Consider the following 27367-nt stretch of genomic DNA (forward strand, 5'->3'; position numbering starts at 1 on the left):
GGGCGCTGGCTGCGGGGCCGCGACCGGGGCCGGGACCGGGGGGAGCCGCAGTGGCCGCGGGCAGCCCCGCTCCCCCCCGCCCTGTCCTGGACGGGAGGGGCTCTGCCTTCCTGCGGAGCCGGGGAAGAAGGGGCCGAGCCACCCCGCTCCCCGCCCCGGGAGGGGGTGAGAGCCGCCCTGCTCGGTGCCGGGGGCTCGGCGGAGCGGGGACGGGGGTGCCGTCTATGAGGCGCCGGCGGGCCCTCCCTCCAGCGCCGGGAGGCGGCTCAGCCCCGGCGGGCAGGGCAGAGCCGGGCCGTGCGGCGGGTGGCACCCCCCTTCTCTCTTCCTCCTCCTCCTCCTCTTCCTCCTCCTCTTAACTTGGCCGCGGCGGCGCGGGGCGGTGCGCTTCGCCCTCCGCCGGCGGCGGGGGATGCGCGGGCGGTCAGCGGGATGGCTTCGGCCGTGTTTGAGGGCACCTCGCTGGTGAACATGTACGTGCGGGGCTGCTGGGTGAACGGGATCCGGCGGCTCATCATCAGCCGGCGAGGCGACGAGGAGGAGTTCTACGAGATCCGCACCGAGTGGTCGGACCGCAACATCCTCTACCTGCACCGCAGCTACTCCGACCTCGGCCGCCTCTTCAAGCGCCTCCTCGACTCCTTCCCGGAGGACCGGCCCGAGCTGTCCCGCTCCCCTTTGCTCCAAGGTTCGAGCAGCCCCCGCGGGGACGGCCCTCGCCGCTCGGCGGACGGGCGGGCGGGTTTCCAGCCGCTGCCGCTTCCCCTGGGGTGGCGGTGGCGGTGGTGGGGCGATCGGTGTCCCCCGGGCGGAGGGAAGAGGGGTGAGGAGCCGGAGCCGCTGCGGGACCGGACGGGGCGGGAGGGGGGGGGGGGCTGGAAAGCTGCGGGGGCGTTTTGCGGTCGGAAACTCCTCCCGGGCTGTTGATTTCCGTTGTGTTTTTTTCTTTTTTCGGTGAGTGTACGGTGGGGGTGAAGGGCTTCCCCCGCGGGCTCCGGGGTCCCGCAGGAGGGAGACCCCAGCGCCGCCTCTGCCCCGGCTGCCCGGTGGACAGGGGGCTTCGGCTGCCCGGCGGACGGGGGCTCGGGGCTGGGTTTGAGGAGCAGAAGGGGCCCTCTTGGCGCTGCCTTTCCCCGCTGCCTCCGGCCTGCCCGAGGCTCTTCCCGAGGGGAGTTGTTGGCAGGAGAAGGGCCGTAGCTGAAAAAATCTCCGCACGTTGGTATGTTGTTTGCCACGAGGAGAGGAGAGGGAAAAAAACCCAGAGGCTGCGGCGCTTGCCAGTGGACGGAGTGACTCTGGGAGCTGGCATAATTCCTCGCATAACTTCTGCAGAACGGGGGAATTGCACCAGCGGTTGGAGCCGTGTTTTCTCTTTTCGTTTCTGAAGTGGATGAAGCCAACCCGAGGGATGCTGCCCGTGCTCAGGCTGCTCTGGGCGGAAGCAGAATGTACCTGTTAAGCTGTCTCGGGGTTTGGCTTTAATTTGTTTAACGTTTGAGGTATTTTTTAGGTGCAGTTATGTGTTTCAAGCGTGTAGAGTGGTGCGGAGCATCCGCTCATATGAAATAGATGTGTGCATAGCACTTCCAGTCTCCCCAGTTGTTTGAGTAACCACATAAATGATTTGCTTGAACAGGAACGGGGAGAAGCTGCTATATTCTTATGTTTTCCTCTGTGAGAGGATGGAGAAGTTCGCCGCCGCTCTCACGTCGCCTCTCACCTTGCTAGGGTGACCCCCCCCCCATTGCAGAGGGAGGGGTTGAGGTTCTGGGGGCTGCTTCTCCACCCTGCATACCGGTGTCAATCCACCGCACTTCATTCTGCTCCCTACCTGTGTGGCAGGGGGCTCTGTTCCCTGCGGGAGGGGGGCAGCGCCAGAGGGTCCCTCCCGGGCTGACTCGCCAAGGATGTCTTCTGACGGGTGTTTAAAGTGAGACAGGTCATTTTTCTATTGTCCTGCCAGATCCCTAACCTCTGGGTGGGTGGGTGTGGGGGGGGGTGTTGCGCCTCGTTTAAAAATGCTTATACCTTTGCCTCTCCTTATCTTCTTTCGGTGGCGGGTGTCCCCCGGCGCCGGGCATTTCCCCGTCCCGCTGCGGGGAGGTGGCAGCTCGGCTCCGCCGGCGCCGGGGGACACCCGCCACTACTCGCAAGCCCCGAGTGCCCTCTGCAGACGGCGGGGATGGGCGCAGGGCTGCCGGGGTGGCGGCGGCCCCGCTGTCCCCTTGCTGCCCGCCCCGGGGATGCGGGCTGGGGAGATGCTTGCGGGCGCTGGAGATGGGGGGGCTGTGTCCTCCCACTGGGGTGTAGGCTGGGAATGGGGAGTTCTCTGGTTTTTCCTGCAGATCCCTGCACCCCCACCTCTCAGCCCTGCTGTGTGCCCGGCACAGCATACTTACACCGTGTCTCAGATGATTAGGTTGCTGACCGGGGATTTAAAATATTGATAAAATTTATTATCCATTGCGGGTGACGTACCTAAAGTACTCTGAGTGTGATTTTTAGTAGTGCTGAGCTGCAGTAAATTTTAAGTAACATGACCTTTAAGTGTATGTGGCACTTGGGCCCCGGCTTTTGAGGATGCTAGGTAGGTCTGAAGTGAACCTGCCTGTGGTCTGCAGGGCACAGCACCTGCCAGGGTCACTGTGACTAAAATTTGACTTCCCAGAGCACCGGTATTCCTTTTACTTCTTGGCTTTATGGGGCTCTGAAGAATAGCGTGGCAGCCAGGCTGGGGCGAGTGCTGTCGGTCTCGCCAGAGACAGGCTATGTCCTTGCTGGTCCTGGCCTCCTGCCCCTCCCAGCATGCTCCCTCCCATTGCTTAGGCATAGGAGCCCCTCTGTGTCCTAAAGCCATTCTCATTCCTCAGCACCTTTCTCACGTGAGCGTGGTTCCTCTCCTGCCTCAAGACCCGTCGCAGCTTTTGCAAAATATTAAACTGTTTTCACATGTCTCTGAAGGATTGTTTGTGCAGTTGGAGCCAGATGGGATTACAGTCCCTTGCACTGGCTTTACTTGACAGTCCCAGGTAACATATCCCATTAGTGCATGAACAGCTGGGAAAGAGCAAGCATCCTTCGTCTGCAACGCTCAGTTCCTGCCTAAGACCTGGAGCCAGCAACCTTCACTTACCCTTATCTCAGGAACAGGCGTACCGACTTCAGTAGAATTGGGAATGAGGAAAGCATCAGTCCAGGATTTGAAAAATCGAAACCCAATATAAGCAGCTCATGGTCTGTTCAGCTCGGTGAGGGGGTGGGGGTTAACCTTGCAACAGAGACGGAATAAAAATCAGGAGTAGTTTCTAAGCAATCACAGTGCGTTTCACAATTTCAGTAATACTCTTTAAAATTACGCTGCTCCTGCTCTAAAGAAAATGACTTTGCAGAGTGTGCCTCTCTGAATAGTGAACACTTCATCATACCAGCATTTTAACGTCACTGGCCACAGCCTTGTGTAACTTCACTAAGTTGAAACATAAAAATCTCATTTAACTAAGTGACACTGATGCAAAGCTTTGCATGTAAGAAGAGGTTGCACGGGGCATGTCCGGTCTTTAGAAAACTCCTGGGGTAAGCATGGTTTCTTAATGTCCTGTTTAAAAGCAGATGTCCTGCTGCCTACAGTAAAACTCAATATATTTAACCCAACAAAAACACCTGACAAAAGCAGATTCTTTTGTGTGTTAGCACTCAGTCATATACATTTGTGTGTATTTTTATATGCATACAAATGTATTTGCATATGTATGTGAGTTTGTATATGTGTGTGTGTTTATCTTAGGCTGTATGAAAGAAGGTGAATATTAGCTATGCCTTTTATCTGGAGGAAGTGGTAAAATGTTGCAAACCGAATTTGCATTGCATTGAAGGACTCCAAAGTTCCTACAGATTTGCCTAAGGAGCATTAAAAGGACTGGCATTATCCTACAGCTCAGTCAAGCTGCAGTATATTATATTTAAGGGATATGGTTGAGGAGTGAAAGCTTGAGCTATTTGATGTTACTAACTTTTAAAAAGAAGATTTTTTTTAAATGTCAGCAATATTAGAAAGAGTTGGTTGTTACCATTATTGCTGGTTTCAGCAACCAGCTCATACTGAGCAGGAGTACGCTCCTTCTCTTGCTCAGGAGCAGCAAATGGCCCTCTCCTTTCCTTTCCCCACCCCCCACCCCCTTGGACTGACTTCTACAGCGTTCTCCCTCTCCGTATTTCTCAGATCTGCGGAGCGCTTTGAGATGACAGAAGAGAGGATGGGAGGTTGCATTCTGCATTGGCTGCTCATCTAACCCTCTCTTTGATATGAGAAGAGGGGAGGCCTCCAGGGGGGAGTATGACAATCACATAATCTGGTCTTGTCTTTGATAACTAATAACAACATGAGGCAAAGCGCACTCTCTGCAGCTGGAGCGTACCATGATGCTAAGGGCCAAGGACGTTCAACAACACAAGGCATCTTACTAGTAAGCTGGTAAACAAGGTTAGATATATGCATACCTGCAGGTTGACTAAATATGATTCACCGTGGTGTTACCAGTAAGTTGCTAGTATTTTATTTGTGTCTGAAATGTGCCCATCCCTTGCTCTAGGCAAATGCACGAAAGAGGATCACAGAAAAACAGTCTAGTTCACTCTTAGCAGAGCTAGAATACAGCCTAATGTTACTAATCTGTCTGTTTCTATACGTAAAATAATCAGCTTTTGTATTTAAATCAGTCTTGATGAGAAAGGCAGCACTATGGACTTAAAAACCAACTTAAAATCAATGATTTAGAAATAGTTGCGACAGACCCAACAGACATTGGAAGGGAAGTATAACCCTGGAAATGTACTCTTTTTTTTTTTTTCCCCTCTTATTTTCTCTAAATATTACTTCTAAGAGGTTCTCATCTAAGATTTATCCTAGAACTCGATCCAGCTTCACTGCAGCCAGTAGTCAGACACCTGCCTCTGACTTCAGTGTGGGCAGGATCAGCCCCGTAAGCGCAGGACAAGGAAGCCAGAAGAGCGCCTTAGCAGCCTTTCAAAGTTGGGATTTGTTTTGCCCCTGGAGTGGCAGGGTGGTTTCTGGCAATCCTCCTCTGCCACTGTTTTGTTGCCTTTGTCATCAGAACGGAGGTTTGGATGCTCTTCCAATGTCGCTGTTCATATCGTGCATATGTGTAGTGCCTGGTCCTGCCCTGATACTCTGAGCCGTCAAGTCAGAAACTCTCTTCAGTCTTAGAGATCTTTTTTTTTGCTAGGTGGGTTCTCTCTTCCCAAAGTGCTCATTTTCCTCCCCTTTTCTTCTTTCCCTCCCTCCTCTGACTTATTCTGCTCTGTTGTGGCCTTTTTCCCCCTTGCTCTCCTTTCTGTTATTTTCTCTCTGCTTCTCCAAGTCACTTTCCCTGAGCCACTTTCTGTTCCCTTTCTTTGCCTCCAGGTTTCCCTCACCAGCTTGCTGCCATCCATGGTTATCTGTGGCTCTCCAGAACTTTTCTGTTCCCTTCTGCTTTGCTGGTGCTCAACCTCTGTCCGTCCATAGAAGCTCTCCAGTAAAGGTGGCGATTTCCTATAGAAACTTTGCATCTGTAGCGTCCCTCATAGCGCAGAGGTAGTCACTTCACCTGCAGCAGACCCTGAGCAGTCCAACCCAGATGACTAACGCTGATCTGCAGCTCTGAGGCTTGTGCCTGCCCTCCAGCATGGATGCCTCACGCCGGAAGCAGATGATGGGCTGTTTTCTGTGTCCGAGTGGCTGTGCACCAGGAAGCGCATGGGACGCTGCTCCAGGGCTGTCGTTGGAAGGACTTGCACAAAGCAGAAGGCAGTTCCTGAAGAGCCGGCCCAGAAATATTATGTTTGCTTGCAAATGTCGCATTTATAAGTTACGGTTTTCTATTTGCTGCATTGTAGTGTTGTTGTTGTTTACACGACCATCTGGGAGCGTGATTTATGAGAAGAGGGAGTGCTACAGAAGCAGCATAGTGGTTTCCACCGACAGCAGCTGTTTCGGTGCTGTGACAATACAGATAAATACACTGCGTCTATTGTTCTCTTTTCATTGTTGACTTTGTCAACAGTTCATTAGTGGAGCTTGCTCAGAGCTTCTGTCTGGCAGACAAAGGATGCAGCTCTTAGTTATCAGGCTCTAACAGCGCTGTATAACCAAAATTAAGTTTGGGGCTTCTGGGTTTGTTTTTTATTAGCTGAATTTCATGGTTCATTGGTAATGATAGAGATAAATGAAGCTTGCTGTGCCGTTGTAAAGCTAGGCACAAGTTGCCTTTTTGTGGTGGACAGAGGCAATGTGTCCGAAAGGCTTTTGGTGGAACGGAATGGAAATAAGGCTGTTTTTCATGACAGTTCTCACCTGATAAGAAACCAGTGCTAAAAATGATTGTAGGAGATTGCATTTTCCATCAGGCTTTGACTGCTTTGTTCACTTTTATCTCGTGCTTCTTTGACATCTTTTTCTTTCATGTGGCTCATCAGGCATCAAGACAGGGAGCTCTTCGGGGAAAGCCTGTCTGCTGAGTTCCTTCACCAGGAGGTGCCGTCTCCCCTCCAGAAATCCTGGGAGATTCTGTAATTAATAATACATGGGTGGAAAACCCATCAGCTGGAGGGTCTGGACTTCTCAGCTTTTAACTTGCCTCCTTGCTTTGCACGGGTATTCAGGTGTACCAGGGTCCTCAAGTGGTCACGGTCACAACTCCTGCTCTGAGAGATTTCGGTTGGACAGTTGTTTGGATAGGACTTTGCTCCGTCCGCAGTTTTATATCTGCTGCATACGAACTGCAAAAGAATAAATGGCCTGTGTTAGAGCCAGGTATGCACAGTGCGGGCAGGGTTTTGAAAGCTCTCTCTTTCTGCGTCTAACAGATTTCTCTCAGTACTTTCAGTATGCTCATTGCTACCTAGTGGGACTTCTAAAAGCGTGGAGTTACATGTACTTTGTGTACTCATACCTCTTAAAAAAAAAGTCCCTATTTTTTTCCCCAACTCCAAGTTTAAGAAGGGCAGCACAACATGTAATACATTTCATAAATCCATCCCCCTGCACCTCTCTTTTCAACTCCATCATATCCTTTTAGCTGCTCCCTGAATAATGCCAAGATGGATCACATCAGTAATATTGCATAAATAGTAAATCCTTTGTAAAGACTTTAGAGACTGTAGTGGCTCTTGTCATACAAGATGGATGAATTTCCCCACGAAGGGAAGGGGCAAGTGTGTCTGCCCCAAGAGACAAGTGTCATAGAATTAGGCAAGAGACATCAAAGAGGAGTTGCCAGAGCTGCCAGACTAAGTCAGACCAGTGCCGTAGCTAGCTCTGGGATTCTGTCCCTAGTGATGAGAACCAGATGCTCCAGAAGTCAGCATAAATAACCAGCAGAGAACAGAAAAGTGACAGTCCTGGTCTCTAGTAATTGCAGATCTGATATCCCTGATTGCCTGTAATTATCTGTGGTTCTCTGGATCTTATCAAGTCTTTGGACTTAAGGGATTCCTGTGGTGTTGTTTCTGCAGAGTTATTGAAGAAAAGTTGTGTGAAACAAGATTTCCCGTCTGCTGGCTTTTTGAATTTCCTGCCTTTACATACCACTGAGTATTCCTTTGTCCTTCTAACAACTTTTTATCCTCTTCTCCAACGTCAGTGGGGAGGCAGCTGTAAGTGGGAGCTGTTTTGGCCTCCTCAGAGTCCAGTCTGAGATGGCTGAGATGCTGTAGTTCCCAGGCAGTGAGATTCAGGGAACGTGTATCTGTGGGGAGGAGGGATGCTACCAGGGAAGCTGCTGGGAGGAGAGAGGCGACGTGGCCATGAAGCAGGGAAAGATGCCAGCTGAAGTGGTATCGAGAAGAGTGCAGTTCAGCAGAGGGGGGGAACGGGAAGCAGTGCAAAGGAGCAGATAGCAGAAATCATTGGACTGAGCTGCCACCTTTCAGCCCTGATCCATGTCCCAGCTGAGTAGGTTCTGTTCCTGTATGATACTGTGGAATATCTGTTGGTGGGGGTATTCAGAAGTCGACTGGACATGGTCCCCAGCAGCCTGATCTGACTTTGGACTTGGCCCTTCTTTGAATGAACTAGGTGGAACTCTTCCACTGGACATTTGTATACCTCCTCTTGTGACTGGGACCTTCCTGCCATTGCTCCATGTACATCCTGAATTGTGTGTGTGCGCGCACATGGGATAGCTCGTAGCTGAGGGAAAGGAGGAATGAGGGTACAGGATAAAAAAGATTGAGCACTGCAGTCTTAATGAATACTGTTATTAGGGAAAAGGAGCGTATCTCCTGTTGAAACCATACAGTCTGGTCAGGGGACAGCTTATGTGCCTTCCATAAATATTTTAAATCCCTAACTGCTGCTCATGGGCTTGTGCAAAGAGAGAAGGATGGGCTCAAGATCTGAATCTATAGGCCTTAAATCTTTCTTGCAGTGTGGGCTAGCAGGACACAGTAAGATTTCTCCCTGGATTTATTTGCTACTCCTTTTTTCATTTTGACATCCACTCTGCAGTCCTCCCATGGGGGACAGAGAGAGGGTTAGGTGAGGAGGGCCCAACGTAATGTTTTGATCTTCATAAACATAGTAAAACACAGAGCATTTAGGAGTATCGCCATTCTATCTTGCACACAACTTCAGAAAGTACACTTTGGCTTCTGCTCTTGCTCAGCCTCCGATACATATTGAACTGATTTTGAGAGAGTAGGACATCTCTTGGACATTCTTTATTCCTCTCCTGACCACAAGCCTGAAGTGGAGTCCTTCAGATTGGAGAAACAGGGTTTGCCCACAGTTTGAGATCATGCATACATAGCGACTTGTACATAGCAACACATCTCCAGAAAAACAGACTTCTCTGTGTCATCATTGAGAGATGGCATATGAGACATACTTGACTTAGGCATGAACTTACACGAACTTGGAAGGCACTAGAGGATTGTTCGGACAACGCGCTCTTCGTGGACATCAACCATCAGGACTGCATTGTGATTGCATTATGAGCCATGGAGCACATGCTGTGATTCCTGTCCCGCTTCATGTGGTAGAAGCATGCAGCGTGTTATCTGCGGTTGTCAAAATATCATTAATTGCAGCTTTGGTGGCTCACGTGGCCTTAATAGGACAAGCCTACCAAGGCGTGTGTGTTGACATCAGGAATTGGCTCCCAGTTCGTTCTCCACCTCTGCTGAGCTCGTTTCCTGCACGTTTGCCGCTCTGGGCCCCTCTCCCACGCCGTGAGCCAGCAGCGTGCCAGGTATGCAGCTGCTTGCCTGCTCTCTCAGCCTCCTGCAGCTGCTCCGGCACGGGGGTCCCAGAGCAGGAAGGATGCTGCAGGCCTCCGGTGCTGTTTGTGCTGTGTTTTTCCAGAGACATGTTGCTATGCTGCGTAAAGTTGCCATGTACGGCGTGGTCTCAAACTGCGGGCAAATCCTTTTCACCCAGTCTTAAGGACTCTGTCTGGGGCTCTTGGTCTGGAAAGGGGCAGAGAAGTCCTGAAGGGGATTGCCGCCTCCTTTCCTAAAATGAGGTCACTGATTTACGGGGGTTGTGTGCACAGTGGAGCCCTGCTGAAAGCAAATATCCCAGGTCCAGGTGAGTGCCACCCTGGGGTAGACAGTGTGCCTGTGTTGTCCCTTCCGTCACCGCATGCGTGGGCTCCCTTGCGCGCAGGGCAAAGAAATCTTAGAAGTTTGTGGCATTTGGCAGCAGGGTTTGTGGTAAAAAAGGAGCCGCCCAGGGCTCCAGTTTACCTCAAGCTCTATAAACATAGGTGTTTATAGTGTTTAAATCACTTGAAATGATAGCCGATTGTCCAAGCACAGTACGGGTAACAAGACAGAGCGCAAAGTTTTCCTGGGAGGCATTTGCGCATGTTTTCCATTAGCAGTCAGACAGCAGCCAGGGCAGAGGAAAAGGCATGAGAACAGCCTTTCACCATGACCTCACGAAGAGATTTCCCAGCTCTGAGCTTAGCCCTGTTGCATGACTGAACAAGCGGAAGAAAGCGCAACTGGTTCCAGGCTACTGGTTGCTTTATTGGTGTCTTATTTTTATTTTATAGCAAACTGTTGGAATAGGGGTTCTTGGGGTCTAAAAGCCCCAGATGGAAAGATAGGCACGTATTTACGGTCTGTGGGCAGGGAGACAACAGCCTCAGGACGCGTTGTAGCTGCCGTAGGGATGCTGTATATGTGGCCAGTGAGTCCCGTGCACTCCAGGTGCATCCAGCCTGTGGTGGGTCGGTGGCAGGGTTAATGCATGGTGGAGGTGCTGGGTCTGTCTGCAGAGTCAGCTGGCATGTGCGTGTGTGTCTGTCTGTTCAGCATCTGGAGATCCTATGCCAGTCTCTGGCTTCTTTTTTTTTTTTTCTTTTTCTCTGCCTTGTCAAAGCTTCCGAACAGGAAAAAGAATACAGGCAGGGGATAAACCCCCACAAAGTGAAGAATAGAGAAGGAAAGCTTGGGTGCAGTTCTGTGCCCCTTCTTTACAGGAGTCCTGATTCCTGTTCAAACTCAGTGTCATGCCTGGGTGAGGAAGGAGCTTGGATGGGGCATCCTAGCCTGCCGGCTCTTGCTGCTTCTGCAAAGGCTGGGGGTTCCTGAGGTGAAGCCTTTGACAAGAGCGGTTTGAGGTATTCCCCGCTGCTCACCTAATTGTGCTGGCAAAGCAGAGGCAGCCCCACGTTGCAGTGTGGGAGGGGAAATGAGTTGCGTGGGAGGGTGAGAGCACCTTAAACCCGTGTTGCCACCAGAGACTTCACCTCGTGAAACCGCAAGGTTCCTCATGCACATAGGTGCTGTGGTCGATGACAGGAGCCGGTTAGCGAGTGCTGAAAGGGAGTGAAAAGGAGGGACCGGGTGATCCGCTCCCCCCAGCTACTTGGGCAGGCAGCTCCAGTTAGCGCAGCTGTTGGGTTGTGAGCAATCCCTCGAGTTGTGGGATCAGAGGCTACCACTTACTGAAAACCATGAGGGCATCTGCTAACTCTTAAAAACAGAGACTTGTAGAGTTAAGATAAATGAGGGCCTTACAAACTGTGGCTATTGCAGAAGAAATTACAGGGTTCAAAATATATATATAGTGCCAGTCAAGTGGTTTCTGTGTATTTAGACTGTAGGGGTATAAAAAGGAAGGCTTTAGCCTGGCCAAACTGAATTCTCTGTATGGGGAATTCACGTAAGGTCAGCAGCTTTACACCCCAAAGCTGTGCATCTGTAGTCATTGAGCACGTACATAGGAAGCTGTCCAGGCAGATGTATCACTTACTCTCCTTCCTACGCTGTCTGCCTTTTGGTTCTGATATTACTAAAAGCTTCAGTAAGAAACAGTTTTTATCGTGTCGGATGTTACAAGTTGTCTGTGCCAGTTTCCAAGTCAGAGTGTGGGTTTGCATGGCTGGTGCCTTTCCAAGAGCTGGAAGGAGGAATATACCAGGACTGGAAATTCCTGGCGAATGTGAGAAGCTGTAAAACCTCCCACTGGGTGATCTGTGACAGTGTGACAGACTGACGGCCTTGTCCGACTTCTCTTGCTGAAGCATAAAGAGGCTGTGTGGAGCTGCAGATGCTTTCCCTGATTACTAATGAGAGAAAATCCTAACTGCTTGGCTGGTTTTCCTCACAGGATGAATGCTCAGTGTTGTTGGTGAGGTGTTTTTTTTCTTTTTTTTTCTGCCCCCACCCCCCGCCCCCCCGGTCTTGAATATCTTCATTTGTTTGAAAGTATCCCTCTTCCTTGTAAAATACTAATTTCATATTGTGGTTTAGTCCGAATCAGCTACTGGGGACATGGGGCACCACAGATGGGACTGACAGGTGCTCCCCTCTACCCCTCTTCAAAGAGAGAGGGAAAGGAGGGAAAACGAGACTTATGAGTTTAGAAGGAACTAAACTACTTTGATGAAATATTAATAATAAAGTAAAAATAAAATAGTGAAATATATACAAAACCATATCAGGATGACAATCACATTATCACATCACCGGCTGGCACTGGGCCAGTCCCAGGCTGGACTCAGTGACGGATGGGAACTGGATTCTGGATCTGGATTCAGGATTGGGGTCAAAGGCAGATGAACAAAAGAGTCCTCCTCAGATGTTGGCCATTGAAGAAAGAGGGCTGAGCCTTTGATCCCTCAGCTTTTATACTGAGCATGAGGCAGATGGGATGGAATACCCTGTTGGTCAGTTTTGGGTCACCTGTCCTGTCCGCTTCTCCCCACAGGCAGGACCCCTCTATGCTTTTCTGCTTCCAACCCTCCAACGGGGCAAATAATAAAGTTGGTTAGTCTTGGCTGTTGTAGCAATAAGTATAAGCAAGAGCCTCTCTGCATACCGTGCCTGGGCATCAGCTATAAATGTAGGTCTTACCACTCTGAGAGTGAACAGTATCTGCAAATTATGCTGTTAATTTCAGGAGTTAGAAGGGGCCTAGCTAATAAGCAAAGTTACTGAACAAAATTGCTCCTGTTTTACCTCAAACCAGGACATTTCAACAGTAAATACTTATTTGGGAAAGCGTCTGAGGCCCAGGGCAGGTTTGAGAGAGAGCAGTGGAATGCCGAATCCCGTGTGGGTCGACGGCGAGGCGTTTGCCTGGGAGGTGGGAGCTGCAGTCGGGCAGTCTCTGCTCGGACTGTCAGTGGTCACGCAGGCTGGAGCAAGACCAGCAGGAGAAGCGGAGGCAGCCCACGGTAGCCGTCACTGGGATGGGTAGCTCTGTTTTCTCTGGTGTGGGCTACAGCGTGTTTCTAACATCATAGGTGGGTGTCTGAGCTGTGGGGCCATTGGCAGCTTCTTTTTAGGTAAGATGAAAATACTTTTTCTGAAAGGTTTGAACTTCGTTCGGATGTCGGATGGGAACATATTTGTGGAGGGGCGAAGCAGACTCAGCCAGGCCTGCTCACACCCAGTAGTTAGGAAGATGAAGGGTGCCGGCCTGCAATTCAGGTCTGTAACACCAAGGACAACCCAGCTAATACGCAGTCTCTGTGGACCCACGCAGATGAGTTAATGCGCATTTACAGCCTTTCAGAGAATTTCCATGCAAAGCTACCTGACTGGAGTGTACACCGGTCAAAGCAGGTGTCGTGGTTTAGGCCAAATCCACCACTGGGGACCCAGTGGGACCGACAGATGCTCCCCTCTACCCCTCTACAAAGAGAGAGGCAGAGGAGGAAAAAGAGACTTATGAGTTTAGAAGAAACTAAACTACTTTAATGAAATATTAATAATAAAATAAAAAGAAATAATGAAAAATATATACAAAACCGTATCAAGCTCCCGAGATGACAATCACGTCACCGGCTGGCACTGGGGCAGTCCCAGGCTGGACTCAGTGACAGACGGGAACTGGATTGAGGATCTGGAGTCAGGATTGGGATCACAGGCAGATGAACAGAGTCCTCCTCAGACATCAGCCATTGAAGGAAGAACCCGTGACCATTTGATCCCTCAGCTTTTATACTGAGCATGAGGCAGATGGGATGGAATACTCTGTTGGTCAGTTTTGGGTCACCTGTCCTGTCCGCTCCTCCCCGCAGGTGGGACCCCACTATGCTTTTCCGCTTCCGACCCTCCAACGTGGCAAATAACAAAGTTGGTTGGCCTTGGGGGTTATGGCAATAAGTATAAGCAAGAGCCTCTCTGCATGCCATGCCTGGGCATCAGCTCTAAACAATTGGCCTTATCACTCTGAGAGAGTGAACACTGTCTGCACAATATGCAGTTAATTTCAGTTCTTAGAAGAGGCCCAGTTAAGAAGCGAAGTTACTGAACAAAATTGGTTCTGTTTTACCTCAAACCAGGACAGCAGGCTACACGGCTGCCTTCCTTATACCCTTGCTGGTACGCTCTGCTCCCCTGTCAGAAGAGGGAGTGAGCTGTGCCGGGGTGAGGTGGTAGCGATGCTGACAAAAACGGGCAAAACGAGGGACTGTCAAGCAATAGAAAGGCTTACGCAACCAGGCTACTTTTGTGGGACAGCCGTGAAGTAAACCTGGTTGCTCCGGAGACAATCTCTGTTTTATTTAGAGCTGTAATTGGAGGAGAGCCGCGAGCTTCAAAGTCACGCTTTTGTCTGGAAATTTTCTGTGGGATCATATCTCATCAGTAACAAACAACAAGGACTGATGCAGACTGAAACATTTTGTGGATGTTGTCTCCACACTGTGCGTGTTTGATGTGCTTTCTGTCTATTTGTCTTTTGAATAGGGAGACAGAGATGCACTTAGTTTAACACAATTTTAGTATATTAAGTTGTTTCTCACAGACTGCTTTGTAGATTTTTAGTTTTGATGGTTATGATTTATTGTTTTTTTTTTTCTGCTCCAGCTTTTTGTTGGTTTGTTGTTTTTTTGTTGTTGTTGGTTAGTTGAATGTTTTTTTTTTTTTTACCAGGAGACCTTGTTAAATTTAATAATGTCTTAGATATTTAATTTTCATGCGTGTATCCTGCTCCTTGGAAAAGATGCACAAATGGAGAGGCCAAACAATGATTGGGGTAGAAAAAGTAGGTTACAAAGATCAGAAATAAAAGGGCTGCTAGAGGAATGCAAGACTTTGGGGTTTACTTCTCCTCATGTTCCCTGTACATGCATATAACCTGTGCTATATTTCCCTGAATTTGCTAGAGGAGGGAGAAGTTACAGATGCCCTGTAGGTTATACATACGAAATGTGGTATTACAGTTGAAGATCCCCATACTAAGCAATTAAAAATTAGAAGCATTGTAATACATCATTCTGGACACCGGACAGCAAAATTTCCATTTTAATCCCTTCTGCAGCACTGTGATAATTCAGTGATTATTAACAACAAAAAAAAATCCAAAAAGTTGTTTTGCACTTGAAGAACACGATGCTGAGAAATCATCCTTGGGCCTCTCCCTGGGGCTTATGTTCAGAGAAATGCAAGACTGCCCTCAAAGCCTTTTGTTTAGCTTGTGTTTGCTTTTTTCCTCTTATCTGTGGGTTGTGATTTTTGGTTTTCTTGGGCTTTCTTTTGCTTTTTATTGACAGAAAAAAGGGTGAATCATGGTTCTTGGAAGCAGAAAACAGGCTGTTTGATTATCACTGCTGGAAATGCTGTGTAGTGAAACTGTGAGTGAGGGAGTAGGTAGTTCTACTTCTGCTCGTCTTGCAACTCCTAAATATGATCATAAACAGCTGAATTTGTGTCAGGCTTGCAACTCTGCTTGTAACTACGCCCACCTCAGCTTAGTGTACGCACTTTATCATCGGCGTGGGCTAAAAGACATTTCTGGGAGGCATGATATTTGAGGTTGTTCCACATCTTCTTGAGCAGCTGCTTCTGGCTCCTGAAGTGTGTATGCACATGGAAGTGTGCTTTTGTCTATGCTCACGATCTGTTTACTTCCCTTCTAGGGCTCATCACAATAAAAGAAGCCCATGATATAGAAGCCAGACTTAATGAAGTGGAAAAGCTTCTGAAGACTATTATAAACATGCCCTGGAAGGTGAGTAAGCCAAGTTCCATATTTAGCCCAGCTTGACTCCTCCTTGATGGTGACACATACTCTCATGCAGATTAGAAAGTGATGGGCTTTGCCAAACTCTAAAAGAAGCACCAATTTATTGAGTATCTTGGAGAAGTGCTGAGTGCCAGAACTGTGTAATGACGTCTACAGGCTGGTGCTCGTAATACGTCTTTCTGTTGTACTATGAAGGGGTGGAGAGGGAGAAGAGGGACAAGGCAAACTACTGGTAAAAAGGGATGTCTGTTTCTTTTTCTCTTTTTAAGTATTCAAGATCTGAAGTCGTCCTCACCTTCTTTGAGAGATCTCCTTTGGACCAAGTTCTAAAAAATGACAATGTCCATAAGATTCAGCCAAGCTTTCAAAGTCCAGTTAAAATATCAGGTAAGAGTCGTTAGCTTCCTACATTTGACACAAGAATTACAAAATGAAAAGTACTTTATTTGCTGTTCTCCTTATTCTTTCTCCACCAGTAATTCAAAAGATAGTTCTCCATAGTCTGCTTTATACTATAGAACATACAATTAGCCTTGACATACTAAGCAACGTGTATTCAGGTAGTAAAGTTGCAAGTGAAATTGAAGGCTGATAAATGCAAAGAAGTGGATGTGAGGAAAATACAGTCCTCACTATTTTCATATATGATAGTGCTGTTACCACTTAGGAAGGAGATTTTGAGGTTATTGATACAGTTCTGTGAAAATGTAAGCTCAGTGCCAAACGATGAGCAAAACCAGCAGTGAGAATATTAGATATTATTAGGAAAGGAGCAGAGAACAGAAGAAAGGAACACCACCCCTTCTTGAATACAGTGTGCACAATTCTGGGCTCTCCCATGTCAGAAAGGATACGAGAGAATTTAAAAGCATACAAATAAAGGACAAGGATTCAAATCGCTGAACAGCTTTTCTAAGAAAAAGGTTAAATAAACAAGGACACTTCAACTTTGAGTTGAGATGACAGAGTGGAGATATGATGGAAGTCTACAAATCTGTGAATAGAAGGAGGTCAATTACCCTGTACTTCTCATGAAACAAGAACTATAGGTTATCCAATAATGTTGACAGACAACAGGCTTTAAACAAACAGAAGAAAGGTTATAATATTGTTTTGTTTCCATACGGCATACAGTTAAGCAGTGGAACTCATTGTCATAGGATATGGTGGAACTGAAAGCCTAAATGGCTTCAAAAAGGAATTAGACAAGCGAGTGGAGGAAAAGTACATTGCGACCTGTCACAGGTGAAGACATAGGAAGTTTCTAAACCACAGATTGCTAGCAGGTAAAACAGAGAGAGATATTACTCTATCCTTACCTATTCTTTCAGCTTTTCCCCTCTGCATCTGCTACTGACCGTTGTTAAAAGGTTTGTGGACTTTCGATGTGCCTGGTTTTGTATTTCTATACTGAAATGTTTCGTGTGAGCCTACTGGTAACTGGTTTTGTGTTGCCAGAAGAGTTTGTTTCAGAGAGTGAAATAAAAGTGGAATCCTACGTAGTCCTCCAAGGTGTATAAAGTGTTTAGCATGAAACTGGTATCAGTTTTTTGAGGTACTAACAGTATATCGATTAACGGCCAGTCAGCGTGTCAACATGCTAAAGGTGTAAATGGTGTGTCTTAAGGATCGATCTTATACACAGGGTAGATTTTTTGTAATCGATCCTGACCTCTGGTTCTAAGCGAACTAGTCCTCTGTTAAATAGATATTCTTTTAATTAAACGGTAAATAGTTTACGTTCCCACCAATAACTCTTTAGAAGTGTACCGTGTAATATAGAACCTTAGTGAGAAGTGTGGTCTTGCCAGCCCATCTGGGCTGGCGCCTTCTTGTAGGGCCCCCTGAGCCCAGGCTGCAGTGCAGCACGTGGATCGTGAAGAAGAGCCCCTGGGGCTGTACCACAAAGCGGGGTGACACAGGTTTGGCTTCCTGGGAGCGAGAAATGGGAGGCAACATGTATGTCTCATGCCCCACCTGTGGCTTAGGAAGGTTTGGATGATGCCTTGAGTTGATGTGGAAACCTCAGGTAAAATTCCTCATGTGTATGTTCCTGACAGTACCTAAAGGGGGCCTACAGGAGAGCTGGGGAAGGACTTTTTACAAGGGCATGTATCGATAGGATGAGGGGGAATGGCTTCAAACTGGAAGAAGGTAGATTTAGAGTAGATGTTAGGAAGAAATTTTTCAGCCTGAGGGTGGTGAGGCACTGGAACAGGTTGCCCAGGGAAGTTGTTAAGGCCCCATCCCTGGAAGTGTTCAAGGCCAGGCTGGATGGGGCTTTGAGCAGTCTGATCTAGTGGGAGGTGTCCCTGCCCATGGCAGGGGGGTTGGAACTCGATGATCCTTAAGGTCCCTTCCAACCTAAACCATTCGATGATTCCATGACATTAGTCATCTTCCAAAGGCTGAACGTGGTTACTCGCTTTGCTCCTGAGCGCCAGGACATATTCTCAGCACTGAGCCTTGAAAGCATATTCACTGGTTTTGTCTGAAATATGTTGCTACTCTGTGAGACCACAACTGCAAAGTGGGTCCAAACAGCAAAAAGCCCCAAGCCAGACCAATGCAGCAGTATCTAACCAGTGCAATTCCAAAAACATTTATTCTTGATATTTGCCTATTTGAAAAATAACAAGGTATCACTGACAGCAGCCACCCTTTGGAACATTTTTACAGCATATACTTTGGGGATCCTTCATTTCATAATGGGCAGGCCCCATTGCTGCAAAGAATTTAGGAACATAGGCAGAAATTTGATGATAATTGATATTTGCCTCTTCTGAATGTTGCACACTGGAAATGGTTTGCATGTCTGGCAGCGTCGTCAGTAGATGGCAGTAAATGTTAATGTCTACAGCAGTTCACACGGCAATGAAATGCTGTTAGCTCTTGGGTCGTGTCAAGGACACCAGGAACACACCGTGGCACTCATGTTAGTCACAGTGCAGCTTTCTACATGACTTGCAAACTTAGAAAAGCAGGCAAAAATGTTTTGTATTCTCTGAAAAAAACCCCAACTGTCCCCCACACGGTCCTGTTCAGAGCGGTAGGTGATGGGGAAGAGAGGAAGGGCTGCTGTCTTAGTCGAAGGCTGAATTTGAATTTATGGTGGAAATCTTATTCTGCAGTACAATGTTGGTTCAAGATGAGTCACGACTGAAGTGTGATTCTGCAGGGATTCAGTGTTTTTTACCACTCCCAAATGTATTCTGCTAAAGTGAGTTGCAATAAAATACACAATAAAAGTCAAAGATGGATTTGTCAAGAAAAATAGGGAAGCGAGTTCTGGCTTTACCTTAGTGTAGGAACGTGTAAATGTCCACTTAAAATATTGCCTCTCTTCTTTCTCCTCTCCTGTTCATTACTTGAACTATATAGTTGAAATTGGTTTGTTTGGGGCAAGGTCTTAGGGGTTCCCTGTAAATATGTTTTGTTCCTACTGTATTTTCTGCCACAGATAATGCAAGGGTGTAACACAGAGTCTTCTTACCTTGAGGCAAATCATGAGTTGTCCCACTTAAGTCAGTGCTGATTTACACAGAGAAATATGTTCATTTTGTCATGGCCCTAGCTTCATCCAAGATTGTGTGACCGGAAAAAATCCTCGTGACTTGCCTAGTTTACCTTTCCATGTAATAAAGACACGGATTAACTTCTCATCAAATACTATTTTTGAATTATAAACTCTCCCTATGGTAGTAAGTCAATGGACTTGGGTGTAAATTTTAGCTATTCCAGACTGAAGGCTTCTTACACAGTAAGAAACAAATAAGCAGAGTTGAAGGTAGTGTAGAAGATGATATTGTTTTATGTGTCTTAAAGATGGTGGTTGAATTAACTTGGAAGGTAACTTTTTATTACATTTTTTCTGTCCTTTTGATTTTTGCTTAACTGGCTTAAGCCTGGACTATCTAGGAAAAACACAATTATGTTTTGGTAGTGGTAGGTTGCAATAGAGGGATGGGCTGCCATTCTGCTAAGGGTGACAAAAATTTTGCCACTGGCAATAATGGGACTGAAACTGGGCCTTGCTTCAAATGCTCCATATCATGAATTGATTAGGTGAATAAAATTGCTTAAGCATGCGTGGTTTGCAGATGTAAGCAGCCATGAAACCAACTCCGTTTCTGCTTTCTTGTACAGATTTTCAATGTCACGCACACATCCTGGTTCATGACTGTGTTAATTCTGTATGATATGCAGTTGTTTTCCAGCTTTTTTTTATTTATTTTCATCTTCTTTTTCTTTATTCTCCCAACAGAAATTATGCGCTCAAATGGATTTTGTTTAGCCAACACTGAAACAATAGTCATTGACCACAGTATACCCAATGGAAAAGAGAAGCACCTGGACGTAGATTCAGCAGAACACTTGTAAGTGCGATTTGTGCAGGATCAGTGCTGTCAGCCTCAGATAAAACATAGCTACAAAGGGTATTCTTCATTTGGAAAGCAAAACGCCATCCTCAGAGGAGGGGAACACACTCCTGAATGTAGTCAAAGGAAGCTGAGCAGCTACTCAGGTGCTGCGGCGTGCTGCGACTTGGTGAAGCACGTGTGTTTCATTAGGGGAGAGGGAAGTTAGGCTAGTCTTATTTGTAAATTCTGCCTCCTAATGAGTGTAGGTATTCTAGGGTCAGAGACCTGTAACCAGGGGGGCTTTCATGCAGGTCTTAAATCAGTGACTGTATTGGCAGATGGGTATTGATGGAAATCCACTCCTACAGATTTCTGTCATGGCAGGTGATTGATGTCTCAACAAGCGTCAGGTAGTGAAGCCTTTAAATATTTTTAATGAGAAGCATTGACCTACTTTTTCATTAGAGCAGGCAAAATGGTGGAAACAGAGCACTAAAAGCCTTATGGAAGCTTCATCTTTGAATGCAGCACTCTGTCTTGCTACATTTGAAATGTAGTCATTGCCAGTCTGCAGAAAGGTTTAGAGCTTGATAAGATTTTGTCAGGGGCTGGAGTATATCATCTCTGGCTCTAGTGTAATTTCTTGCAGTCTTTCTATTCACTTATCACTTTGAACTTTCTAACAGCATTTAAGCCTATAAGCTTGTGTTAATGACTCTGAAGTGACACACTGAAGGTAATTCTGTAAGGCAAATGTCTGGAAATTAAAGTTGTCATAGTTCATAATGGGTCATTTTGCGGTACTGAGAGTGACGAATAATAGGAGCAAATTACCAAAGAAAGCTTTTTTCTGTCTTATTTTTATTATTTTAAGCAATGTTGATTTAAGTTTTTTTTTTATTTTTTAAAATCTAACTTTGATTTTAAAAACATGCTGCAGCCCAAGGAAAACTTACTGGTCTGGGATCAGAAACTGTCATCACCTAATTGTTATCCCATTGAAAATATTAATATGCTAAAACTGCAGGGTAGGCATGGTTTCCCAGAAACTGTGGTGGAAGAAATAAATCACAATAATAGCCTGGGTTTGTGCATTTGTATGCTAACATTCCTGAAAGAAGTCAAATCAGGAGTCAAGAAGTTAATAAATTTCAAGTGTCTGTTTTACCTGGTGCCCTAAATTTGCCCATCCTGTATTTTACAGCCGAGAGAGGTAATGGCTAGGAGGTAATGGTACTTGCGTAGCACAGCTGTTTTACAAAAATGGAACTGTTTTTAAATGCTGAAGTTTTCTATACTGTTGTTTTAAATGTAGGTTAGTAGCCCAGAAAGGAAGCTTTAAAATCTTTCAAAATCCTATGCAGTTCCTTTTTGGTCTCCGTAAAACTGGATTTATGGGATTGGTGTTTTCTATTCTTAAATCAGAGTTAATTCCTTGTGGACTTGTATATGGGAACTTTTTCCTTTCAGAAACATTGAACTCTTGCCTTTTGGGTTTTGGCTGCTGAATGTATTTGAATCAGACATTTTGAAAGCAAACCTGTATTTTTTTTGGAGAGAAGCACTTGGAGCTTCAGCAGGTAGCCATCATTCCCCCAGGTCCCGCTGCACCGCTTAGCTGTTGTACCCGCAGCACTACCTACCCAGTGATCCATCAGCTGAAAAGTCTTATACTTGTTGCAAATGAAACTATAGCATTTTAGCAAGTTGGAGTTGCTTACTCTGTTGTTCTGAAGTAGTTGCTTTCTACTTCCTTCATTTCTCTCTAATTTTAGCTGGCAGTACACCATACTGCTGCAAAATGTGGTGAACCCAGTGTGCTCAGCACCCATATGGCATAAGTAGCCCTTCTATTTGTGTTTCTTTGAGTATTCTGCAGTCCTTTTGAACGGAAAGGTGGTAAATCAATGCATTCTAACTTACGCTTTGTTTTTGTTACGGAGGGCTGCCAGGGCTGTTAGCGCTCCTGTCTTCTAGGCTGGCAGCAGAAGCTGTGGTGTTGGACGTGCTGCCTTTTTTGGCAAATTCATTCCAGTACTGGATACGCATTTTCAGGACGGTGCTGCTGTTGTTGCAAGCATCTTGTGGTCCATGGGAGAAAATTTCATGGGTGGCGATGCAAAAGCAGCATAGAGATGGTGAAGTTAGATACAGAATATTTGCAGGAAAATTAAATCCTACTTTTGACAGGAAAATAAAATGCTTCCCCTGTGCTTTTTAGTCTTAGGTGGGAGGAGATCTGTTCAGGTACTGCTTGTACATAAGGTGATGAGAGGAGCTGGGCTGTTGTCTCGCGCCATAGAATCATAGAATGGTTTAGGTTGGAAGGGACCTTGAAGATGATTGAGTTCCACTCCCCCTGCCATGTTTACATAAACTCTTGTGAGTTAATGAGCTTCTACGTACCTTGTTTCCCTCTTCCTGGCCAACGTGAGCAGTAACTGTAATGCATTATCAGGAGTTAAAATGCTAACAGTCTTACAGCACAAAGAGTAGGCCCTTGTGAAGGACAGTGTGTCTGAAAAAATAGCAAGAGCAGCAGTTTGGGAATCTAGCAGTCTGCATGTCCATAGTAGTTTGCTGAGTTTGTAAACTTTAGTAAACTTTATTTTGGGAAAAAGACCTGTTGGTAACAGCACAAAAGGATTTTGACTGTTTGCTGTCCTATACTGCTGCTAGCTGTAGTAAACAGTCCTGTTTTATTTGGTTTGGGTTTGTATGAGTGCCCCAGAGCCGTGCTTTTTGCAGACTTCTGTGCCCACACTTCCTTTCTGGCGGCAAGGAAAGCTCTCTGCGTAACCACAGCACGTGAATGCCACTGGTTTGTACCTCACATGGTGCTTGTAGTACCTCATCAGTGAGGCTGAAGAACCACAAAGTCAGTGGGGCCTTCCAGCTGTAATAGTCTAGTTTTATACAATTGACACGAGAAGGAGAGCAGAATCTGAATAGCCTTCTTGACTCCTCTTCTGCTTTCTTGGTTCTGTCTGCCCCACTGGTATTTCATAATCTGTTGTTTCTGGATAACTAGCAGTCTGTAAGACAGCACAACGTGATCTGTGAAGTGTTTGCAAGACACCAAGTGAACTGCCTTCTGTGCGTGTTCCCACACGTGCGGGCAAGCAAACAGCCTGGAGGGAGTAGAGGAATGAGGGTAATAAACATTCAAAGTTCAGTCTCATTTCAATTTAGTTGTAAGTAAAGAGCAGAGCAACAGCGCCACAGGAGAAAATCTGTGAGTTTCTGCTCACAAAACATTGTGGTCCTCAGAGTTAAAAAAGAGGTGAGAAGGACCAGGTAGGAGTGTGGAGAAGACAGAGCTGTGTCCATACATTGCAGGATGTATAGACCATGCCATCCAATAACCTGTGATGCTTCTAAAGACAGTTTTGGGGAGAGATGGGAGTGGGAGATCTATTTGTTTATCCTACCATTCTTCTTTAGGTCCTGTGAAATACCTCATTCTTAGCGCTCTCTAGGGTGAAGTTAGAGGGATGTCTGCAGTTGCCTCACTTAACTAAGGGAGTCTAACTAGTTCATGTGTAGGTGAGATGTAGTTTTAAACCAAATTATTTTTAAGCTTCATCTGTTTATCTGCTGTTCAGAGAGCTGAAGTATGCCAGCGCGAAAAGGTGTTAGAGACATGTCCTATAGTCAGAGCTAGGTTAGTTCTTTTTCCATCTTGTGCCATTTTTCAGTTTCTGATGCATTTTTTTTCCTCACTCTATCAGAATGGATGCAAGTTCTTTCAAAATATTAAAGAGAGAGTGTGAGGAAAAGGAACTTGACAGTTCTTCAAGTCCCTTGCTTGAACAGAGATGAGATCTAATCCTTGGCCTGCAGTGACTGCCTTTAACTGCTAGGCTATCTGGGAAGAAGTAAAATGTTTTCTTGCTGCAGAATTTCAAGCCTCCCTGGAACAGGAACGTGTGTGGCTGAGGAAAGTGTAGATTTTAACAAGCTGATGCCTTCTGGTTGAGAGTAGGTGTGAGACAGTGGGTAATCCTTGCAAAAGTTCAGGTTATAACACAGGAGTTAGGAAGTGGGAAGGAAAATACCAAAACAAGTGAAATTAAATTTGGGAATCTCTTTATATTCAGATGTTTTCTGCTTGTCAAAACCTAAATGTCGTGCCGTGGGGAGGACAGCAAGGCTCTGGAGGAAGGACACTGCAGTCCTTGTTTCCTATTTGTGTTAGACATTTGGCCTCATATAAAAGGCAAACCCAGAGAAGGTACCTGTGAAGTGAAAGGGTGAGAGTCCAAGTTCAGATGGGAAACAAAGGCAGTTTCCTTTCCATTCTTGTGTGGGAACTGAGGCGTTTTGTGTTGCTGCCACATGCTGTGAGAACAAAATGGAAGGATGTGGACCTCAGCTGCATGATTCACTCTTCCAGAGCTCACTTGCTGCTTCCTTCCTTCCTCACTAGTAGCTTTGAAAATCAGGGAGGACAAGATGCTTTGCTTACATGCACTGTGGTTCTCATTGGCCTATAGTTTATTCATATATGCATGGGTGTGAGGAGGAAGAGGTGTGGATGGGATCAGCTCTGAGTACTTTCTGTGAAGATTTTCCCAGACCACAGTGAAAGCTCTTCTAGACTCATAAAAATCTCATTGTAGAGGTATGTCCCAGGAAATCATTCATTTGTTAGTAGGAGGGGAGCCCTGGGGCCTGAAAACAAATTAATAATGCTTTTGATCCGGCTCATCTGAAATGCAATGTAGTAACCAGGTGTCATGAGATATGAAGTTCAGGTATTATAATGACAAGTGCCATGAAGAGTCAGTGTCATGTTAGAGAGGAGTCATAAAATACCCTTTTACGGCAGACTACTATCTAAAGAGATGAGAACTTGCTCTACCAGGATGCTGTGCAGCTGTGTTTTGGCACAGTTTTAAAAGGGAATAGCCATCCTGTTTTACTGAAAGCAAACTCTTCAGTCCATTCATTTCCATAGGTTATAAAGAAACGGGTTTTCTCTTTATTTAAGGACATGGAAAGCAATGGTTTCCATTTCCTTCTCAGCTATCTCTAGGAAGTGTTGAATCTTGGTTTATGAAAGTGACAGTAGATGCCATTGCTGGTGTCTCCAGTACGTTACGCTAGCATTATGATATGTAGGCTGATGTCAGAGAAACCATAGCTTCATGATTCACAGTTGATCTGCATGGACCTTCCTTGACAACTTCTAGTATGAATTCAAATTTCAGACTACCAAGAGAGGGAGTGAGGTACTGAAGCTTTAGAAAAAGAGTTGGGACTGTGCAAAGCTCAGTTTGAAAGGCAAAGATGTAAAGCTGAAGCTGTAAACCAGCAGTAGAAATACTTCTACTGCAACACTGCTCTGGTGTGAAGCAAGTCCACGTGTTACATTTACTCAGAAATTTAACTTGCAGTACCAGCAGAAGCATTCTTGCCTGCAGTCCTTTTTCCAAGTAGTCCTCTCACAAATGCCTTTCCTTAAGATTTCCAGGCGTCAGTCTTCAGATATCCTAGCCTTCTCCCACTCCCTCTGTACTTTTCTTCCAATTCCTTTGACTTGATTTTTCTAAATGAACATGAATGACTTAATGCCTTTTAGTGATTTTTTTTTTTTAATTTGTTTATCCTTAGGTTTGAAAGTGTTAGTGACTTTACCTCAGAGCTAGAAGACAGCGATGATCCGACAGCTTATGTCACCAATTTGACATACTACCACCTGGTCCCTTTTGAGACTGATATTCTGGACTGAGGCTGCCCAGTGATGCAGTCAGCCAGCATCCAGCCGACCACTTCGTCCATAGGCTCTGCTATCTCCGGCGTTGCATCTCTGTGCATGAGGCTGTGCGGGCAAGACCAACAGCAGAGAAGTTGCAGCAAGTACGCCACAAAGCTGGCTTTGTAGTCGGGCCCTCCGTTCTGTGTTATGGAGACATCTTGTAAGGAGGTAACTGCTTCACTGCTGACAACAAACTCGTTTTCCATGAAAGCAAGGCAGCAGAGGCCTCCTGGGGCTCGAGGAAATCTCTGCTACGCCTGTGGGAGCTGCCACTCTGACGCAGCCATCGGAAACTTGTGCTGTAGTATGCTGTCACCCGTGCTCCTTGGCTTGCAGTGCAAGTTGAGGCTTCCTCTTTTAGGATACCACCAGAAACTTCCCCAGATGGCGTGACCACACTTTTTATGCTATGTAAGCGAGAAAGCGAGCAAACCAGCTGAAATTTGTCAGTTCCCTCTGTGGTTGCTTAATGGAGGGCTCACGGGTCACATTTTGCTCAGCTACCAGATGACTGGTGCCTTACACGAGATGTCAGAAATACCATTGAGTGCCTCCAGGAAACAGAACACATGACCTGACCGCTTTACTTCTTTTAATCATCATTTTTTTATATAATCACTGACAAGGTGACTACTCTTTTCTGGAATAGTAAAGCAGACAGCAGCTGGCATTGCAATGGACTGTGTGCATGATGTTTGGGTACCCATGTGATTTCGGAGATCTGGAAAGCTGATGGGAAAGCTGAGCTGCCCCCTGCTAAGAACGGTCAAGGCTACGACAGGCACTTGGATACAAATTTTTTTCATGTGGACCAGAAAATGTGAATGGTGCTTACAGTTGTTTACATCAGAGAGAGAATTCCCTATGCATTTTTCTGCCCAGAGGATGGGGAGGAAGGCAATGAGATTTACGTCATGACTAGACTGAAAAAGAGTGATAAGCTACAGTGTGTCTAGAGTGGTAGGAAAAACACTCTCTCCCCTGCCAGCCTGGCTCAAGGAGTCTGTCTAGCTTTATGAGATATGCCTGTGGGGCCGGGTGCAGGCCTCATTGTCATGTAATGCCATGGATTTCGGTGGAGGTAGGACAGCAGGAGCAAGAGCGGGATCGGACCCTGCAGCCTCTTGACTACTGAGTAGTGCAACGTTAAAATCTCCTCGGGGTCTCTCTCTTGCAGAGTGCTCCGGAATCCCGGCTCTCACTGCGAGCGCTCAACACTCACCATCGTGACCTTTCATTGAGCTTCTTGCGATCTGTTTGCAAACGTGAATTTGAAGGGATCAAAATGGGAAGGAATGCATTTTGGACTTGTTTCGTGGTAAAGGGGCTTGCTTGGTCCTGAAGAAGTTGATACAACTCCCTTCTGCAGACTTTTCATTTCTATCTATAGAATAACAGTCAAACAGAATTTGCTAATGTAAATAATAAATTATTGAGAATCCTAATTCTTTTACACAGTATGTTTTTAAAATATATTTTAATGAAATAAAATATAACTCACCTTCAGTACACTGTCTGCAGCTTAAAGCAGCGGCTTCCTTTTTTTTTTTTTTTTCCTTTTGAAGACACTTTCCCAACCATGCCAAATTTTCTTTCTTTCTCTAGTAGTTTTGGAAACGTGCTGACTTTTGGCAATTCTTTCTGTGCTCCATGCATTGGCCATACTGTAGATATGGTGTATACCCATGTGAAACCTCTCTGCCTAACTGTTGATATTGCGTCTAGGTATATGTGGTTTAATACCACTCAGTTTAGTGGAGG

At 46.2% G+C, this 27367-nt stretch overlaps 1 protein-coding gene across 1 annotated transcript; it reads left to right on the forward strand.

Moving 5' to 3' along the window:
* Positions 1-27112, forward strand: PXDC1 (PX domain containing 1). Its single transcript, XM_082499686.1, has 5 exons — positions 1-688; positions 15378-15469; positions 15754-15871; positions 19749-19860; positions 25462-27112. The coding sequence occupies exons 1-5, from the start codon at positions 433-435 to the stop codon at positions 25577-25579; spliced, it is 696 nt and encodes a 231-aa protein (XP_082355812.1). The 5' UTR covers positions 1-432; the 3' UTR covers positions 25580-27112.
* Positions 27113-27367: the final 255 nt, after the last annotated feature.

The sequence above is a fragment of the Vanellus vanellus genome, assembly GCF_965231255.1.
Source record: "Vanellus vanellus genome assembly, chromosome: 2".
NCBI lineage: Eukaryota > Metazoa > Chordata > Aves > Charadriiformes > Charadriidae > Vanellus > Vanellus vanellus.